General features: G+C 39.8%; 1 protein-coding gene across 1 annotated transcript in view; it reads left to right on the forward strand.

Moving 5' to 3' along the window:
* The window catches only part of SMAP2 (small ArfGAP2), a gene marked incomplete at its 3' end in the record, with an annotated part of 37,719 nt that extends 19,348 nt beyond the window's left edge, over window positions 1-18,371 (forward strand). The window contains exons 2-10 of the mRNA XM_084241558.1: window positions 3,816-3,949; window positions 5,812-5,897; window positions 7,197-7,275; window positions 10,247-10,333; window positions 11,375-11,456; window positions 12,461-12,570; window positions 13,354-13,519; window positions 14,280-14,596; window positions 18,246-18,371. Of these exons, the coding sequence (XP_084097684.1) occupies window positions 3,816-3,949; window positions 5,812-5,897; window positions 7,197-7,275; window positions 10,247-10,333; window positions 11,375-11,456; window positions 12,461-12,570; window positions 13,354-13,519; window positions 14,280-14,596; window positions 18,246-18,371 (1,187 nt within the window). The remainder of the gene's footprint in view (window positions 1-3,815; window positions 3,950-5,811; window positions 5,898-7,196; window positions 7,276-10,246; window positions 10,334-11,374; window positions 11,457-12,460; window positions 12,571-13,353; window positions 13,520-14,279; window positions 14,597-18,245) is intronic.
* Window positions 18,372-21,686: the final 3,315 nt, after the last annotated feature.

Genomic DNA, 21,686 nt, shown 5'->3' on the forward strand with positions numbered 1-21,686 from the left:
TCCATTCAATGGAAGGTGAGGTACTTACCACCTCTGATTTTCTAAATTGAAACTTCTTGGGATAGTACCTTTATTTTGTGATCATTCTCATAAATGTTTCTATTTACCTTGTCTCCGACATTACAAAAGCTTAACTTCTGCTTTCTTTAAACATATAAATGTGTACAATCTCTGACAAAAGGAAACAGCTTTCTTTTTTTTTTTTTTTTTTTTTTTTTTTAAACATTTGTGCTTTATTTATTTACTTATTTATTTTAATTTATACAAGCACTGGGTACAGTCAGAAGCGCGGGAGGGTGAGAGAATTCACCAGAGCCAGAGCGGGGAGCAGAGCAGGCAGAAGGACCGAAGTACACTGCTGAGGGGAGCAGCGGGCGGCAGGAGAGGCCTGCTCGCCATGCGGGACCCTCCTCCGGTGGCCAGGGAGCAGCCGGGGATCGAACTGGTGCTGCAGAGGCTGCGGGCAGCTTCGCAACCCAGAGCTCAACCGCTGCGCCACCGGGGAGGCCCGGAAACAGCTTTCTTGCAAGATGCACTGAATGGAAAAGGACTTCTCTTGTAGAGCATTCGGAAGGCAGAGGTTGATTGAGTAAGTCTTTATTTTGGTTTCATGGTTCCTTAAAATGTTTGTACTTACAGAAGTTCAAAGTTACTGTTTATTGCTATTTTGGGTTAGATGAAATCTCTTGTATAGATGAGAATAGCCTGGTAAACATACCTCTCAGCAGCCTTACTTAATTTCTCCAAGGTGGCCCTGGTGTTTCTGCGTATTTTTCTCTGTAGTGTATTGGGGGACAAAGGTATATAATGAGTGTAATGGAGGCTGCTTGCATTAGATTTGTACTCAAAACAAACTCTGCTTCCTCTTTTACTCCCAAAGTTTGTGTTGGAGTTTGTGACAGGCAAGGTCAAAGAGAATTAACCTTTTTTTAAAATCAAAGTTTGTTGATATAAATTCTTCCTTACATGTTGTATCTGAGCCATGAGCTGAATTTACTTGCTGTTTAGGTTGCTCAAGACCTTATATTTTCATAAGTTGACTACCTTGTTTTGCATTTTCAGAACCATTGGATGTCAAGCAAGGTGGGACCTGAAAGTTACCTACCAATCAACTAGTAGAACTGTAGTAGCAGAGGAACCTCAGGGTTCATTGTTCACATACCCACTACAAGGATCATTTTTCTACCATGCCTGAGAGTTGATTATCTAGCTTCTGCTTGAATACCTGCACTTACTGGGATTGTACTATTTCCCGATACGCTACATTTGTTTTCACACAACTTTAACTGTTAGAAAAATCCTTCCCCAGAGTATGCTAAAATCAGCTTCTCTCATCCGTACTTAAATCCTGTCTTTGGAGCCCCTGTGCCATATTTTTTTCTGCAGCTCTATTTATTATTATGCCTCTATATTCTAACTACTGTCAGGTGGATATTGCACACACTTTATAGACGGGAAAACTGAGACTTAGGGAGTTTAAGTATCTTTCTGAAGGTTTCACCTAGTCATCGAGGGAGTTGACATTCAATCCTAAGCTTTTTTCTGGCTGCAGATTGTTCTTTTAAAAACAACACCATTTCCCCACATTTGCAGTCATATAAACAACGTTTGTCGCTTGTGTTTTTCTCTTCTCCAATTTCCTAATCTTTTATGGAGCCTTCAGTTACTGACTAATAAATCCAGTGGCTTGAAATTAAAGGAGGCCTAATGTCCAAGATAGACTGTCACTGTTTCACTGGGCATAGGTGGTGGGAGAGAGGGAGGAGGGATGAAAGGAGATGCTCCTCTGACTTTTCATGAAAATTGCGTTGCCTGTGTGTCTGTACTGCAGCCTTTGGAATTGGCTTCAGAGTATCAGGTCTTGATCTCACATTCATCAGAGACAAAGAAATTAACTGCTCTGGAATGGGATCTGGAGACAGTTACGACAGTGGTGTAGATGACTGGGAATTGCCTTCTCCAGAACTGGGGCCAGGAAGCAAATAGTGTAATAGTCCATGGCTAACTTTTAATGTTTTTGACTTCTGATTTTGTCAACAAGCACATATTTTTAACTACTTTATTTTGAGTTTCAGACTCTAGAGTAAAGGGAAAATAGTAAAGACACATGAAATACTAACTTTTGGTTCCATTTTTAATCCTATATAACTTAGATTTTATCAGAGTTCCCATATGAAACTGTATTTAAAATAGATATAGAGCATCCTAAGAAACCTCACCCACATCTGTTAGGTTTTCCCTTTTCTGTTTGCATGACTTTCCACCACCTGAGTATATGAATCATTTGTGTGTTTATTGACTCTGTGGCACACCTACTGTGCAAAACTAGCAAGGTATTTGAAGGCACTGAAGTCATTTCAGAAGATAAACCTGAGCCTATCAAGATAATAGTAATTTGAAGGTATTGGGATAAAATTTCAGTTAGAGAACACCACCTGGTGGCTATTAAGAGGATTTGAACCTTCTGTGCCGTGATATTTGCCGTAGTATATGAATGATGTATGGTATATGAGTGATGTAAAGTATATGAGTGATGTTTGTCAGAAAATCACATTCTTATTTGTAATAACCATGGATTCAAATTTCTAAAAATAATTTTCTGCCATACTAATCCTTCATTAAAACTGCTCTCAAAAACTTTCATACAAACAAATTGTGCCTGGCAGAACTGAAGTCTTGTACCCTTTGTTGTTCTAAACACATGTTGTATTTATCTTTATAGAAAATCAAGTAGTGTGTCTTTCACTTTTTTATTGCACCCTCTAACTTTAATATAATGCCTATATGGTAAATTTCTGCATAGTGGAATGGTGGAGAACGAACTGCTAGTGATTTTTCAATAAGACTTTGGAAGATGTTATATAAAAAGTAAGTCAGTTTTTTTCCTGTATAAAAATTATGAAGAGGAGTTTGGTAACTTTGCAGAGTAATCATAGGGCGAGCAAAGTTGGCACGGAATGGGAGATTATGTAACAGGTTTTTATTAAAATTCATATCTGAGGTTTCTTTTTTATGAAATAGGTATCTATTATTTGACAGTTTTGAGTCTAGATCATTGTGTAGTTGGGTAAAATAGGGACATCAGTCGAAGGGGAAAGGATTCTATTAAATTAATCTGGATGCATATTTTATAGGCCTATGGGGAGGGGAAGATAAACAAAGTCTTAAATTTCAAGTGGAGTCTGAGGCTGCCATGGCATGTCTGTATCTCTTTTCTTAGCAGGGGAACTGAATCCAGGTCCTACCACCATTGAAAAGTTTCTTGGGGGGAGGACCATTCATGTGAGATACTAAACAGAACAGCTTTGCACTCTTCTGGTAGCTTTCGGTATTTAAGTAACAGTATTATAACACCTGCATTTCAACACTTATTTATCAGACACTCCAAAAACCTACTCTGCACACAAATACCCCCACATATTATACGATTCCGTTTACATGGAATATCCAGAATTGGCAAATCTGTAGAGACAGAAAGGAGATTTGTGGTTACAGGGAAGGAAATGGGTAGTGCCAGCTAATGAGTTTTGTTTCTTTTGGGGGTGATGGAAATGTTCTGGAATTAGATAGCGGTGATGGTTACATAACTGTGACTATACTAAAAGGCATTGTATTGTACACTTAAAAATTTTAAACTGAAAAAAAAAAGCTAATCCATGGATGAATGAACGAACACCAACAAGAAGGTAACTGTGGTAACAATTTTGTCACTTCTAGGATCTTGGTAAAATGTTGCCTCGTAATCTAAATATTCTAGTTTGGGCATTAATGCTGTTTTAATTTCTACTTTATTGCCCTGTTCCTGATCTTCACAGGGCCACGATGGGCCTCCTGGAACATTGGTGTGTTCATCTGCATTCGATGTGCCGGAATCCACAGGAATCTGGGAGTGCACATATCCAGGGTAAAATCAGTTAACCTCGACCAGTGGACTCAAGAACAGATTCAGGTACTTAACTCGGCTTGAGTGAGTTAACTGATCCCTTATTTCCACATAAAAGTGCTTCCACATGAATTACAGTAACTATAGAAAGAACAAGATATTCAATTTGGGCACAAAGTGCAGATAAAGGAAAGTTTAGTTGTCAGACACTTATGTTAAATGCTCATACCTTACTAGAGAAATTTTTAATCTTTCTATTTAAGAAGCAGGTTATTCTACCTATATTTTACCTTCTTTAAACACAAATAGTCTGTAGTCTAGGACCCCCTGGGTCCATGAATTTATTTATTTTTTAAAAGATTTATTTATTTATGCATACAAGAGCTGGGTAGAGGCCAGAGCTATGGGGGGGGGCGGGGGAAGGGGTGAGAGGATTCACCAGAGACAGAGTGGGGAACAGAACAACCAGATTGACTGAAGTACGTTGCTGAGGGGAGCAGCGGGTGAGTCAGGAGAGGTCTGCTGCGCCATGTGGGTTGCTCCCTGGCCGGCCAGGGATCGAGCTCATGCTGCAGAGGCTGCAGATTGCTACCAGGGAGGCCTGGTCCATGAATTTATAAAGAGGAATCTTTGAATCATTTTCTGAGTCCCCCGGCATTTGCAGATCTAACATTTGCAGTTAGATATTCATATATATATGTGTATATATATATCCTTAGCCCATGCATTTATAATATTTATTTTTAAAGATTTATTTATTTATTTTTATTTATGCATACAAGAGCTGGAGTGCAGGCCAGAGATGCAGGGAGGGGAGGAATGAGAGGATTCACCAGAGACAGAGTGGGGAGCAGAACAGGCAGATTGACTGAAATACACTGCTAAGGGGAGCAGTGGGTGAGTCAGGAGAGGTCTGCCTCCCCATGTGGGTTAGCTCCCTGGCTGGGAATCAAGCTCTTGCTGCAGTGGCTGCTGATAACTTCATAGTGCCGAGTCTTAACCCCATGCACCGCCAGGGAGGCCCCAATTTATAATATTTAATTGGTAAAACACATGTATGAGTCTTGCTTGCTGTTAGGTTAGTGGACTGGGAATGAGGCACTTAAGCTAATGAGTGCAACTGGCCTGAGATCTGCATCTTAATGTGGCCTCATTGTTTTCTGTTCTCTTCTTGCATTGAAACTTTTAAAAATGATACATTTTTCCCCCCTTGGGGAGAAAAGAGAGGCCCCAAAGAAAACCAGATGCTAAAGTTGGTGATGGAAATTAGAGGTTACTCTTAATTAGAAAATGGCTTTAGAAGTTACTTTATACTGTTTTTTACAGATTTGTTAGCAGTCTAAAAGATTAGTTATATTTTTCAGTTACGCTTTGCTGTACCTTTTTTTTTTTTCAAACTGGGTTTTATGAAGGAAGTTATATGCCATGAATTTATGTGAGAATTTGAAGATTTAAAAAGATCTTGAGATTTATCCTTCACAAGCATTAAGGAGTCTATTTCAAATTCTAATGGGAAAGATTTATTGGTAATAAAATCCCATGAGTTAATTAATAGCATAAGTACAGAATTGTAGTTATTGCCTGCTTGATTAGGCGCTGTTTATTGCCTGCCAGGTAGACATTTTGGTTGGTAGCTTTGTATCCTAGACTTTCAAATGGGATCTTGAATTATTGCTGAATTAAATGGGTCTTGTCAGACAAATCTTTCACTAAAAGCAACTTAGAGAGGGAAGGGGAAAGAAAACTATAGGAGCTCATGGTAGGGAATAGAGAAAAGAATAGCTTAGAAATCAGAACACACAAGTATAAATCTTGGTTCTGCCACTCTCTAGGTGTTTCCTCAATTATAGAATGCTGCCATTGGGTGAGAAGTTTTCCAGTTCTTTCCTGATACGACATTTCATGTTTCCACATCTTTTTGATTGCAGTGCATGCAAGAGATGGGGAATGGAAAGGCAAACCGACTTTATGAAGCCTACCTTCCTGAGACCTTTCGGCGACCACAAATAGACCCGTATCTTTTCTGATGCAACTTATAAGGCTAAGTAGTACTGGGAGAGTCACACAAGACTCAAGTCCCATGATCTGACTGGGCTGTCTCTATGTGGATTAGTCAAAGTCTTGCTTTTTCTCTCTCCTGTAACCAAGACATACAAAAGCACATGTGTACTTTCTAATGTCAGAATATGGTATCACATGGGGGAACATGCATTCAAGATTTAAGACTGCAATGGCTCACTGTGAATTTTCCCATAAAGTGACATCTCCATAGCTTTTGACTTTGAAACTGTTGTTTTTTTTTTTTTTAAAGATTTATTTATTTATGCATACAAGAACTGGGGTACAGGCCAGAGGTGTGGGGTGAGAAGATTCACCAGAGACAGAGTGGGGAACAGAACAGGCAGATTGACTGAAATACACTGCTGAGGGGAGCAGCAGATGAGTCAGGAGAGGTCTGCTGCACCATGTGGGTTTCTCTCTGGTCGGGGAGCGAACTCATGCTGCAGTAGCTGTGGATTGACTCATAGGTTGCATCCCAACCCGTTGTGCCACCAGGGAGGCCCTGAAACTGTTGTTTAATAAAAAGAATAGTCTACTGTGTTATGTTGCTTCAGCAAAACTACCATTCATTTTAATGTCTTTTTATATCCTTTGTGAAAGAATTAACAGATGTTGACCAGTTAATAATTTTCTTCTCAAAATGTGGTTTGTAGACCACTTTGTTAAAGTTTACTTTTTGGTGGGTTCAGGTAGAACCTATTAAAATGCAGATTTGGGGCCTTGCAGAAGTCCTCAGATCACAATTGGACAGTGGAGCACAAGACTTTATTTTGTTTAAGGCCTGTTGACCCTAAGAGCTTTAAAATAATTGATGGCTTTACCTGTACAGGTGTCCTCTGCTGTCTAAAAGTAAAATGTTCCTATTTTGTGTGATTTGGTAGCATTCCCAGGCTACAAAAATAACCTATCAAATCATACCAAATAAGAACATTCTACTTTCAAATAGCTGGGGAAACCTGTATTCTATAATAGCCACAGGCTCCTCTGGTGTCAGTATAAAGGTTAATCTCATTTGCTGCTATCATTACTCTGAAGGAAAAATCACAGGAAATGGTATTTTAAATTAATTCCCTACAGAAACTGTAGAGGAAGCATTTCAAGGTTTTGGTCAGGGCCGCATGTGAAGAGACAACCATATGGGAAACCAGGCAGGAGGGAGAGAGGAGAACACATTTCATAGATACAAACTGACATTTTATAGTCATTCTGTGGAAAAGATTTGTTTGATTTATCCTTAATAAGCATTTTTCAGAGCTGTTGAAGGATTTATTCGAGACAAATATGAGAAGAAGAAATACATGGACCGAAGTCTGGACATCAATGCCTTTAGGGTTGGTTGTAAATCTTTCAGGTTTTCTTCATAATAGCAATTTGCTGATTTGCAGGCCAGGGAAGAATTTTAAGGACAACCACTGAAATACTCCAAAGCCATCATTGTGAAAATACAAAAATAGAAAAAGAACAAAAACCCAAACCAGTTATTGAATCAAGACCACAAGACATCCCTGAGCAAACTTTTGACTGGACGGGGCAAACCATCAGTGAATTATTTGCCTTGATCTGCACTTAGATGTTAGTGATTTCTAGTTCCAAATTATTTCTTCAAATTAATATGTTGGGCATACTAGCTCAAATAGAATAATTACATGTACACATATACGATACACATATACGTGTGTGCATGTGTGCATTTCTTTTTCTATAAATGAAGTAAATAAATTAGGTGTAGTAATTAAATAACCAGAGTTTCCTTCAGTCTGATCAATGTATATTTCTAGTGTGTTGATAGACTGATTGTCCATGGTATCTTTGGAAACTACAAGTTGCCAAGTACTCGTCCATCCTAGATATCATTAAGTACAGTGTGTCATGAATTCAATGATAACTAGAAGGTTTACAACGTGGTTTCTGAAAGAAAAAAGTAAGGTTGACATTATAACCAAAGGAGAGCTAATGGATATGATTATTTAGATCTTTAAAATGCCTTTGGCAAAATTGTATAGTAAATTTGTTTAGAAATGATTGACTATTTCTCTAGCTACAGAAGAAGAGAGTCTGGAATTCCCCAGTCCTAATATAAGTTCTATCTACCACCTATCCAGTTATTTATATAACTAGATAGGATTATGTAAACACTAGATAGGATTATGTAAACACTAAGTTTATGTGGAGGCTATAAGTTCTTCTAGGTAATTAAAAACCCATCTCATTGGAATCAGCACCAGATTTATCCTTTGAACTTTTGTGAAAAAGTGAATTTCAAGGCAGGCGAGTAAGTACAGAATAATACATATAGTTAGGTATAGATAATTCCTTCTCAACTCTAATGAAGTACCCCTAGCTCCCAGTCTTCCAGAACAAGGACCTGGAAGTGGTAACTGTTTCAAGAAAGAATTAGCGTGGTCTACAGCTACATCTTGGATAGCGTCATCAAAAAAGCACACACATTTCCTTTTATTTGTAGAAAACGGGTCTGTCTGCTTAGCGCTGTTCATTGTACTTGATGATAGGCAATCCAGTGAGCTCAGAAAAGGTTATCTGAGGTAATCCAGAAGATGGAGGGAGAGGGAAGAGTGGCTGTACTCATAATTATGTTCCTGGCGTACCTTACCCATGAAAATAGCCTGTTTTACTTACCACGTTTTCATTTAGAAAGGAAATATTGCCTGTGTATGAAAAATCTTATTTCAAAAAATTTTTATTTTAATGTACATAGAGTTTCAGAAAATTCTTTCATGAAGATTTATATGGCAAAAATTAATATTTGCCAAGTGAAGACATTTAACATGAGATTGAAAAGACACTGGCTTTGTTAAATAAGAGTATCATTTTTTTAAAGGGCAGATAAAATATTTGTAACCTCAAGAAATAAATAGTTTTGTAGGAAAGTGCTATACTTCAAAACATGTATGAAGCAAATATAGCTGCATGCATTCTTTGTGATCATGACATTTTGCAGAAAATATGAAAAAGAAAAATCCATGCCTACTCGTACCATCTCTGCTGATGAGTGTCATCTTGGTGTGTTCTCTGTTTTCTACATACTGCCGTCACTTTTCTGGAGGCATAGTTATGATACGGTTATGTAGAACGTCTCCTGCTTTTATTCACTTTACCATATGGATTTTTGTGTTACTTAAATAGTTTTCATAATTTTTAGTTGTTTCATCATCTTTCAGTGAAAAGCGAGGTCAGGGCCTCCCCTGGTGGCGCAGAGGTTGAGCATTGGGCTGCAAGCGAGGCCATAGTTTATCTTACCATTCTCTTTCTGTGGCATAAAGTTTGCTGTGGCATAATTTTTTTTAAGCATAAATAAATCTGGGGTGAACTTGTTGATGCATATAACCTTTTTGATATTTAGGATGATTTGCTTAAGACATATTATAGAATGTATTATCTGGGTCAAAGTGTTTCACTGTACTTTCTGCAAGTTATACTACTTTTTACCATCTTCTCAGCATTGTGTAGGACTACTTACTAGTTTTACTTCCTCCCTATAAGTATTAGGTGTTACTATTAGCAGGACCAAGCATCTTTTTGTATGTATGCCATGCTTTCTTTTATGTGCCTATATTCTTAGGTTTACCTTATTGTTGTTCTGTTTTGCTTCTAAATGTTAGATGTTAAAACTGTGACCAATAACATTATAATGTGAAAGTATTATGAAACTGTTCCTGAAGGTAAAGAGAAAAACTGAGATTTTCTAATACTTTATTTTTGATATGCTTTTTGGTTTTATGTAGGCAACTCATTCAGGGTACCCTGAAAGAGATACTTTAATCCTCTTTTCCTCTTTTTTTTTTTGTTTGTTTTATTTTCTCACTTTTTGTATTTCTAATCTTTAAGCTTCAAATTAAATTTTATTTTCTGATTTTAAAATGGGAGATAAAGATTGAGAAAATTTGTGATTGAGTTTATGAACTCAAAGAGGATATATGTTGAGTGAGAAGATACCAAGATAGGAGCTCAAAGCATGAACAAGTTAAATCAGGTCAAAAAAGGACAGCAAACTGGTGAAACATTTTAACCTCTGCAGCTAGTCCAGACAGCTCATTTTAGGAGTCTTAGTGAGTTAGACAGAGGAGGAGAGGAGCTGCTTAGATATTTGAGGATGCTGCCTACAGCATCGAGACTGACATGAAAGAGGTCAGCTCTCATGCCCCACGCCAATTTGTCAGATCCCTGTATTAGATACCATAGGGATTCTTTGTGTCCTTTTTGGACATTTGCAGTTATAATTTACTGAACTGTTAATCACCATGAAGCCCATGTTCTTTGTTTTGTCTTATTAAATCCTTATAGAAAGAAAAAGATGACAAGTGGAAAAGAGGGAGTGAGTCAGCGCCAGAGAAAAAAATGGAACCTGTTGTTTTTGAGAAAGTTAAAATGGTAAGAGGGGAAGTGTTTGCATGGTGTGGATGGTCTCTGGTGTGTTTATCTGTGTGATGGAGACGGGTGGGAGGTGCCTGTCTGGCGGGGTAGAGGTGATAACATATTGCATCATCACACCTGGGGTGAAAGGGCACCGCATCCAGATCAGACTGCTGATGCCTTTTCTGCTCCTTTCCCATTGCCTTGTTACTGCCTGAGCTGCTCTGTAACGTGTCCCTTGGTGGCCAGATGGGAGCTTGAGAACTGCATCTGTTCCACCTAAGCAAGAGGCACTTTCTATGCCAGGATACCATGTGACACCTTCTGAGCAGATGCTACCTCCTCATTAGTCCTTCTCTTGTTAGATCTTCTGTACCTCATTTTCCTGTTGTAGCAAAGAACAGTTCAAGAGCCGGGCCATTCTAGTTCAGTTTAAACAATTCCTTCTTCTGTTCTTGCTCTGTTTTATTGAGGTAGACACCTTTCTTTTTCCACAGATGTGTTGTGGCTGTAGTACTAGATATTCTAGTTGTAAGAGTTTGGAATCTTAGGAGAGAGGACTGCTACTAAGTGCCCAAGGGAGAGTCTTCTGTCATCATTCTGAATTATACTGTCTGCAGAATGTACTCTTCAGTGATAATTGGCAGAGTGAGATAAGTAGTCTTTAAAATGATCTCCCTTTAAGCATTAAGGGTTTTTCTAAACACTGGGAGATTTGTTGACACTCAGCTCTTGAACCATCAGACACCTACCTTTATTCTTGACTTTTTTCTGGGACCAAAACTGCTACTTTGGTTGAATCTGTGTTTATCTTGGTTTCAGAAAGATCTGCCTCTTCAGAAAGTCAAACAACTACAGATGATACCTTTGTTTTTCTCTTTAGCTCTGGCTTGTGCACTTATGCCTCCTGGCTTGATTCTTTCACCTGGTACTTCCTGAGTTCTGTTTCTTAAGTGATTCTCTTTGAATAACAGCAACCACATTATAAGAATAAGTGGAGATGGGGAAAAGGGGGTTCAAAATACCTGCTTATTTCTTTCTATAACATATTTCACTTAGCCACAGAAAAAAGAAGACCCACAGCTACCTCGGAAAAGCTCCCCGAAATCCACAGCTCCTGTCATGGATTTGTTGGGCCTAGGTAAGAGTTAGACTTTTCCACTCCTCTAATCTTAGAAATTTTGATGACTTCTCTTTGACCCTGGGAAAGTGGGATTCTTCAGTTTGTGTCTTTGTCACCAAGATGGTTCCCCCATGTTCTTCAAGTTGTTTTACATCTAAGCAATTGTTCTATGAAGTGCTTACTGGAAACTTTTCAGAGTGACAGCACAGCGTGGTGGTTAAGAATATGGCCTTGGAACTGAAGAACCAACACTGCCACTTACTCATGCTCTGACCTTGGGCAGCTTACTTAACTTCTGAATATTACTTTCCTAATCTGTGCAATAGGAGAAGGCTTTACCTCCCAGGTATTGTTGGAGGTAATGCCTCTGAAGCTCTTAGCCACTTGCCTGACTCATGCTAAGCACTCAGTAAATGTTAACAATTTTTACTAAAGCAGCACCTGTGAGGACCACTCTTCCCACTCCCGCCCCCCCCCCCCTTATTTCAGATGTTTCTGAGATGACCTGTTGCCTTGTGGTCATTTTCCTCTAAACCTTTGAAATCCTGAACTAGTGATTCTGCCCCTTTCTGAAGCAGAACCTGTTCTTTACCTTTCACTGTGTCGATGATTATACTTTGTTTTAGTTCATTTCTGCTGATTTAGGTTATTGGCCACTTAGGCTTCTACTTTTTGTATCTTTCATTTTTTCTCTGCAAGTGAGTCCTACATAGCTTTCCCCTCAAATAGCCAGAAGGAAGCCAGCTAGTCCCCTGCTGTCATGTTGATATAGCCTTCAGGCCTGGGTTTCTCCTGCCGTGTGCCTGATACTAGGGTCTACCATCTTCTCCAGGGTCCTCTAGGAATGTGGGATGAAGTCTCTTTTGAGGTGCCCCATCCAAGCTAGATGGTCCCAGAAGCCTGGATTTCCAGGTCCATGATGGAGCACATGGGCCTTCTGCTGTCTGCTTTGTGTCTAGAATAGAAGGACAGCATGGGCTTAGTGATCAGTGTCACATTTTAACTTTGATCTCTCTTTCTAGATGCTCCTGTGGCCTGCTGTATTACAAATACTAAGACAAGCAATACCCTAGAGAAGGACTTAGATCTTTTGGCCTCTGTTCCATCCCCGTCTTCTTCAGTTTCTAGAAAGGTAAGTTTTATAGGCTTCTCAGGATTAGAGTTCATTCTGAAAACTTAAAACTGCTAACTTCATCATGAACCAAGTCCAGTTTCCTTGGTGGAATTGGACTCTTGTTGTTGTGTTGTTTGTTTTTTTGTTTTTTTCAGCCTAAGATTGCTGTTCATTCATTTTGTCTGTTGTTCAAAAGATTAGCCTTTTGAATGGCTTTTAGCACAGGTGTGGCACATTGTAACCCTGATACTTTAAGTAAGCTTCTTAGCCTGAGTGATTGCCAGAGAATCTGTAGACTTGAAAGAGGAAACTTTTAATGGGTCACTTGTGGAATTCCTGCTGTGTACCAGACACAATGCTTGGTGGTTTTGTATGCCATTTTGTATTTTTCATTTATAATTTAAAAAATATTTACCACAGTCCTGCAAAATGGATATTTGATAAATAAGGAAGTGTTAGTCCAAAAAAAGTGACCAGTTGTACAACCAGTAAATAGATGCTCATGCTGGGATTTGAACTTAGTCCTCTAAGTGCATCATTTGTAGGTTGTTTTGTTTGTCGTTTTTCACCAAATCACAAAGTATTTTGCTAAACCACAAAGAATTTATGCCAGAGCTTCATTATCAGGTGTTTTCATGTATTTGTATGCTTAAAAAATGTCAGAAAGCTATTCATTTGGGCGATGAATTGCAAATGCAAATGTTAGAAGCAACAGAAATATGGGGGAGGAAGAGCAGTCCTTACAGAGACCCCTGTAAGAACCACTCCAATTCTCTTCTCCCCCTGCGTACTTTCCCTAAGGTTGTAGGTTCCATGCCTACTGCAGGGAGTGCTGGCTCTGTTCCTGAAAACCTGAACCTATTTCCAGAGCCAGGAAGCAAATCAGAAGAAACAGGCAAGAAACAGCTCTCTAAAGACTCCATCCTTTCACTGTATGGATCCCAGACACCTCAAATGCCTGCACAAGGTAGATTTCATGGGGCTTCTGGCAGTGTGACATATAGAGACATGAGGACTCTGTCTGATATAATGGAATTACTTGTGACAAGGGGCTGGTTGGTTGTTTTATGGGCCCGGACATCATGCCCCAAATCAGCCTGAACATGGCATTTCTTTTTTTTTTTTTAATTAATTAATTAATTAATTAATTAATTTATACATGCACTGGGTACAGTCAGAAGCGCGGGAGGGTGAGAGAATCCACCAGAGCCAGAGCGGGGAGCAGAGCAGGCAGAAGGACCGAAGTACACTGCTGAGGGGAGCAGCGGGCGGCAGGAGAGGTCTGCGCGCCATGTGGGACCCTCCTCTGGTGGCCGGGGAGCAGCCGGGAGCAGCCGGGGATCGATCCGGCGCCGCAGAGGCCGCGGGCAGCTTCACAACCCAGCGCTCAACCGCTGCGCCACCGGGGAGGCCCTGAACATGACATTTCTTGTGATGCAACAAAGTATAATATAGACAGATAATCAATGTAACTCAGCTATACTTCTGTGGGGTCTGGTGTCACACCTCTGTGAGGTCTGGATCCGGATCCTAAAAGAAAAGTGGGTCAGTGGCTCATTGATAAGCAAATCTTATGGAGAACCTCCCGAATTACTTTGCTTTGTGAAACAGCATTCTGAGTTGAGTAGTCCACAGAAACTCTAGCTAGAAAGTAGTAGCCAATGAGAGTTTGTGCTGACGTGTATGTGTTCCTCTTTAACAGACCCATATGTATGTTTTCTTGGCAGCAATGTTCATGGCTCCTGCTCAGATGGCGTATCCCACAGCCTACCCCAGCTTCCCTGGGGTTACACCTCCTAACAGTATAATGGGGAGCATGATGCCCCCACCAGTGGGCATGGTAGCCCAGCCAGGAGCTTCTGGGATGGTTGCCCCCATGGCCATGCCTGCAGGCTATATGGGTGGCATGCAGGCATCAATGATGGGTGTGCCAAATGGAATGATGACCACCCAGCAGGCTGGCTACATGGCAGGCATGACAGCTATGCCCCAGACAATGTACGGGGTTCAGCCAGCTCAGCAGCTGCAGTGGAACCTTACTCAGGTAAGTGACCCCATCTTACTCAGGCCTTCTTCAAGACTGTCTTACCTTATCTCACCCTTCCTTTGAAGCCTTCCAGTGTAAATGAGATGATATCAGAAATATTCTTAAGTTTCCTAGAATGTCAGACTTTCTAAGGAGTTCTGGCTTCCTGTAAAACAGAAGTAACTACCTAAAATTGAAATCTCTCCACACATTTATCATGGTTTTAGCGAAAACCATGACAATGCACACAGATAAACAAGACAGGCAAATAAAACCACCCATACCCCACAATTACTGCATCTAGTAGGCAGAATACTATGAACTTCAAACTGAATGGCAATAGGCATATAAAACTTTTATCCAGCAGAGCCAACATCATAGAAGAGACCCTGTGTAAAGCGGAAAGGGACCCTATGTAGAGCTACCATAAAATTGCCCTCTAGAGAGAGAAACCTACCCTCAATTGGAAACTCAAGTAAGAGTCAAAAATATGGGGCTTGGGGATCTCCCTGGTGGTGCAGGCAGTTGAGCACCATACTGTGAAGCTGTCTGCAGCCTCTGCAGCGCAGGTTCGATACCGGTCGGCTGGCAAGGGTCCCACATGCCGCAGCAGACCTCTCCTGTCACGCCCGCTGCTCCCCTCAGCAGTGTATTTCGTCAGTCTGCCTGTTCTGTTCCCCGCTGTCTTTGGTGAATCCTCTCACCTCCCCGTGCATCTGGCCTGCACCCCTGTTCTTGTATAAAAAATAAATTAATAAATCTTTAAAAAAAAATGCGGGTCTTGAAGTATGTAGGATTGTAAATGGCCTCAGACAAGCCTTGTTTCTAGTGGAGATGGGGAGACTTAGAAGGCGGAAATGCTCTTTGGAGACCTAGTGGTGAAGGGAAAGTGAGAAGTGGAAAACAAAATCACAAAAATCAAAAGATACACCTCCCTTTCCCCCATAATTATTTCTAACAGAAGAGGGCGCTCTTGCACTAAGAAATCAAGTCAGTCTCCCCAAACCTTACCTTCAAGCCTGTCCCTATTATTGCTGATTCAGAAAAATAAGACACTGAAAACATAAACAGAGAGTGACAGATGACGTTCAAGAAGAAAGTATAAAATCCAAATATTTCAGGAAATGAAAATTTTCTCCCAAAATATTCGTGAAGCAGAAGAATACTAACACAATCCACTAACCTGAATTAAATGTCCTTTAACAAACACTATTAAACAACTTTAATCAGAAATTTAAAAACTTAGTACCAAAATGACAGCAAACTGGAAGTTGAGAAATGAAAGTTTTACTTAACTTAGGAAAGAAATTGAAAAAGATACAATTATCTTAGAAATAATGACTGAATTCAGTTTGCCAGAGTACTGTAGGCTCAGTTGGAAAATGTATTTGGGAAGTAAGAAAGGCATGAAACCACCAAGAGAACGAAAACTAAATATAGGGATCAGGAAAAAGAATTGGAGAAATTAATATAGAAGGTAGGCCAAACATGCCTAAGAGGAATATATTTGGAAACTTCCAAAGGAGAAAAGCAAACCAGTAGAATTCTCATGTGGAAAAGTGTATGGGCCTATTGCTTTTTTGGGTATCAATTCTTTGATAGCTTTTTCTGTTTCTTCTATGGAAGTTAGTTTTGGAAAACTATTTACCTTAATAAGGCATTTAGGTTTTCAAATTTACACATCAAAAGTTATTTTAGGCAGTCTCATGAATTATTAATGTTTTTTGTTTTACTGGTTATTTCTCCCTTGTCATTTCTTATTTTGTATGCTTGTGCTTTCCTTCCTGCTCCCCCAGTTTTCAGTGAACTTAACTTTATGGTCTATTAATTTTTTTAAAAAACAGGATTTTGATTCAGTCTGTATTATTCTGTTTCCTTCTTTAATTTCTGGTTTACCTTTACTGTTTCTTCCACATGCTTTCTTTTGATTTGATTTGTTCTTCTATTCCTAGCTTTTGTAGTTGTGATTTTAATTCACATATTTTTGTTCTTTTGTTTTTATTTTATAAAGTGATGAGGTACTATAAAACTGATGGGAACATGTTGAAAAGTCACAGGAAGCAGCTTCTGGAGGCTGCACTGGCCAAATATGGGATAATTGCACATCAAAGAGTGACATTAATGAATTATAACACACTGAAGGAAAAAGAAATCCATGAGTCCATAGTGATGTTTTCTGTTAAATGGATGTGAAATATAGTGAGAAAGTCTTTTATATAGAAGACTGACAACTAAAAATTATAGATAGAACAAGATATTCACACATTATCAAAGAAATACCTTTCATATTACTATTAATTATGATAATAAAACCTAAATACTACTTTAGCCAAGTGCTCCAACATAAAATTATCAACAATGGCATAAATTAATGTCATATGCTTCCTGGTTATTTTGTGCCAAGAAGGACATACTTTTTACCAAAAGTATTTAACCTGATCCAATTATGACAGAACATGAAATAAATCAAAATTGAAGGATTTTATGCAAACCACTGACCTGTATTCTTAAAACAGTATCCAGAATAAAAATAAAAAATGGTAGGGGAATTGTTGTATATTAAAGGAAACTGAAGAGAAAAAATGAGATGTAATGTATATTAGATAGATATACATTAGAATATTGCATTGTTAGATTTCTTGAGTTATGTTAATATTAATTCTAGTGTTCTTATGTAAAATCTCCTGCCTTCTTAAAGGGTGAAATGTCATCATATCTGCAACTTTAAATTTCATAAAAAATTTTAATTACATATATATAAACTTGAAACAACTATATATCTTATATATTTAAAATAGATATATTTTCTTAAGTTTATATATCAGAGAGAAAATAGGCAAAATGTTAATAATTGGTGAATTTAAGAAAAGGATATATGGGTTTTGTTGTACTCTTTTCTGTATGCTTGAAATTTTCTTTAAAACTTGGTGGAAGAAAAATAGACCCTTTTTAAAAAAAAAGAAAAATAACTTATATAGAAAATATACTAGACTTGTGAAATTGAAGTCTTTAAAAAAAAAAAATAGATTCTTAAGTTCACTGCCAGAAAGGCCAGTCTTTCCATTAATTCATAAAGTGGCCCTTACCCCATCCAGGCCCCAGTCCCTGACTTTTTCCCAGCAGCTTCCCTTTTCATGCACTGAGGGGTTGGTGTTTTTATTGTTTTGTTTTTGCCTGCCTTTGTTCATTCTGAATAGTCCAGTTTCTTTTTCTTCTCAGCTTGAATGTGCACAAGCACTTTCACTGACACTGACAGTAATAACTGCTGGAGATAAGACAGCAGCACTGGTGTGGGCCTTCACTTTATGCTCTCAGGGTTGCCTGTGTCGAGTTAACAATAGGCCCCTTCTATTCAGGATAAAAGACTGGAAAGGATAAAGAGAATAACTTCTCATGCTGCTTTTTTATTGACTAGCTCCAGGATTCCTTCTTTCCCTCCCCTAGTGTTAGTCTCTGTCAACATCTCCCTTCTGAAAAGTCCCTCATTTATGTGGTCTGGTGTCCTTGAAATGATCTGTTACAGTTCAGGGCAGTTTTGTATCATAACAGAGTTTCCCTTTGTCTCATTCTCCCCCACTCTGCAATCAGGAGGACTCCTACCCTTCCTTTTGCACTGATTGGCAGGATGCCCGCAGCCTGATCTGAAAGTCTCCTCTCTCCCTTTCAGATGACCCAGCAGATGGCTGGGATGAACTTCTGTGGAACCAATGGCATGCTGAGCTATGGACAGTCGATGAATGGAGGAAATGGACAGGCAGCAAATCAGACTCTCAGCCCTCAGATGTGGAAATAAAAGCTGTATGGCTACCTGTATGGCTACCACTTTCCTTGCCACCCCCACCCCTTAGCTTCTTTCCCCAACTTCCCCCACCCCACCCCTTTGTCCTACCTCTCTGTTTGGTTTAGAAATTGCTCAATCTGTTATTTGGAGTCTGGCATTCTGCCCAGCTCAGCCACTTCCCAAACACACAAACCTCTCTGTTGCTTTATGTTGTATATGTCCCCCAGCCATGCGGACTTCCTCTGTAGCCTCAGCCCCAGTCCTCTCCTGGCACCAGCACCTTTAGAATTGTTAGCAGAAGGCACTTAAACTGGGAGAAATTTGCACACCTTTAAGTACCTTTCCTGCAAGTTTAAACCTCCTCTCAGGCTCTCCAGAAGGTCTGTGGATGTTGTGTTTTAGGCAAAGGGGAGGGTTCAGACGTCCTTCTATATGTGTTAATAAACGATTTCTATGTGTATAAGTTTCGGTTGTAAAGGGGGAGGCATCATGCTTCCCATGATTTATGAGAATGAAGAAAGTGCTGAAATCACATTAAATACTCCCTGGGTCTTAGATCGGGTTGACCCTAGCCTTGGGATGAGGAAAGCCCCCTCCTATGAGGATGAGCAAAAATATTATTCTACTTTGTCCTGAATTGCTTTCTGGATCTGAGCCTTCAGGACTCAATGCTTCAGCCAGCCTTTATTAGCACCAAAGACTTTATGAAGGTTACACACAAAAACACACACCCCTTCCCCACCTCCATCTTGCCTTCAGTCAGATCTGGCTCCTTGGCTAGAGAACCAGCCCCTTCAGTGGGAATGCAGTGTTTAATGTGCGTGCTGAGTGTGTGTGTGTGTGTGTGTGTGTGTATTCTACCTCCCACTCTCTCCCCATCTGCTCTGAGGACTTTTTGTTGTGTTTTGTTTTGTTTTAGTTTTAGGTTTACAACAGAGAGGAATTAATTTATCAGCAGCCTAAAACTGTTCTTACAGTTTAAAAGGAAAAAAAAAAAGCTGCAATCTCATTGATAGCTCCCTTCCTCCTCCCTCTCCCAGTCTGCCAATCACTCTTTCATGCCTGTGTATCACAGGCTGCTCTGTTTCCCCACCTCTCCCAGGTGTATGAGGCAGAGAGCCTGGACAGCTTTCCTCTCAGTCGTTGTTAACCCCACTTGGAATTAAAACGAGAACTTTGCTTAAAAGATTTCATTTGTGGGAACCACAGTTCCTGGTTGCCTTTCTCCTGTGTATGTGTAAATCCTAAATAAATATTGCAGGGAAGGACTGTTTGCTTGACTGTTACTGGGTATCACTCTTGGAAGAAGGGTGAGCTGCATCCAGATTTTCTGCTTTCCTGGGGGCAGTTCTTTAACTTTCTATATTTGAAAAAAAAAGTCCATGTGGGCATACCCAAGGGCCAGGCCCAGGCTTGGGCAGTCAGAAAGGGGGTCTTTCTCTTGTGGTGTGTAGAGTTGTGAGCTGAGAGAACCATGGAGATCTGCACCAGCTAGAGACACAGAACACTGGAACCAGAAGCACCCCTCTCCCCAACTATCTTCCTTTTGGTACACCTTTTGAATACTTCCAGGTGTAAGTGAGAATATAGCACATTGTCTAAGAAAGTGAACTCTGGATCAGGCTGCCAATACACACATCCCTTCTCACTTTGTGATCTCAGCAAGCTACCGAACCCCATGTCCCAGTGTAAAATACAGGTAATGGTAAAACTTAAAGTAGAATGAAGCAATTCCAATAGTGCATTTAGCACAGTATTAGGGCACTTAATTCTTGAAGAGTAACCTTTAATAGTGGTTTGCCTGCAATTATTGGTAATGAGAATGGATACAGAAGTCTTTGGAAATAATTTGGATACAATCCCAGATAAATGGCAGCTCGCTAAACTCCTACTTGATCTGTGTAGACAAAATTTCTCCAGGTTTGGTGACAGATCTCAAGATAGGAAGGTAGCCCTTCATTCTTTTGCTAGAACTTTTGAGTAATGGGAATGCTTGAGGAAGGAGCTTATAAATACCCCATATGTGCATATTGTCAGCTTGTCAGAGATGGAACATATGAGTACAGGTGGAGTTTTGACCCAAGTCAGCTTAACCACAGACCTAGAGAACTTTAAATCCCTCCTGTAGTAGTTCAAGTTGAGGGTCTAGATGGAAAAGATGGGCTTAGTAATTGATAGAATTCCCACATCAGCTTGCTGACCTTTGAAATAAGAACTGTTAAAATGGGCCTCCCTGGTGGCTCAGGTGGTTGAGCAGAGCGCTGTGAAGCTGTCTGCAGCCTCTGCAGCGCAGTTTTGATCCCGGCAGGCCAGGGAGATACACACATGTTGTGGCAGACTTCTCCTGTTTCACCTGCTGCTTTCCTCAGCAGTGTATTTCAGTCAGTATGCCTGTTCTGTTCCCCACTCTGTTTCTGGTGAATCCTCTCGCCCTCCTGCACCTCTGGCCTGTACCCCGGCTCTTGAATGCATGAATAGATTATCTTTAAAAAAAAAAAAAACTGTTAAAAAAGGAAATGGAGAAAAGGAAGCTCCTGGAGTCCCTCCAAAATAGTAAATAAATCAGTGGCAGTGTTACATCTCTGGGTTTAGTCTTACCATTAGTGACTTAACAGACGCAGCAGTGATGATTTCATCATGTCCACTAAACTTGTTAATCTAGCTAGTGCATAAGACAGATAGTTTGGGAGAATGATAATAGATTATCATTAATTTCATTAGGTGTGATACCCATTGCAGCTTCTATCAGAAGATACTTCCTTATTGAATGAAATCAGGGTAATATACATGTATTACCATGATCATTTGGGTGAAGTGGAACCAGTGGCTACAAAGATCACCAAGATCCTGGAGAATGGTTCCAGAGTGGACAAGAGAAGAGAACATCCTGGTTAAGGTGGTTTCTTTGAAGAGAAAGGACACCAGCAAGATTCTGGATTATTTAAGTGGAGTGGCAAATGATTTACAAACTGAATAGGGACTGTGACTTTGAAAGATAGTTTTGTTATGTATTTATCTTTTCAACTATTTAATTGAAGTATATCCTACATATAGGAAAGTATACAAGTTGTAAAAGTAAATGTATTCACCAATGGTCTAAGTCTTTTTTTTTTCTTTCTTTCTTTTTTTTTAAAGATTTATTTGTTTATTTATTTATACAAGCACTGGGTATAGTCAGAAGCGCGGGAGGGTGAGAGAATTCACCAGAGCCAGAGCGGGGAGCAGAACAGGCAGAAGGACCGAAGTACGCTGCTGAGGGGAGCAGCGGGCGGCAGGAGAGGTCTGTGCACCATGTGGGACCCTCCTCCGGTGGCCGGGGAGCAGCTG

Source organism: Talpa europaea, assembly GCF_964194135.1.
Source record: "Talpa europaea genome assembly, chromosome: 9".
Lineage (NCBI taxonomy): Eukaryota > Metazoa > Chordata > Mammalia > Eulipotyphla > Talpidae > Talpa > Talpa europaea.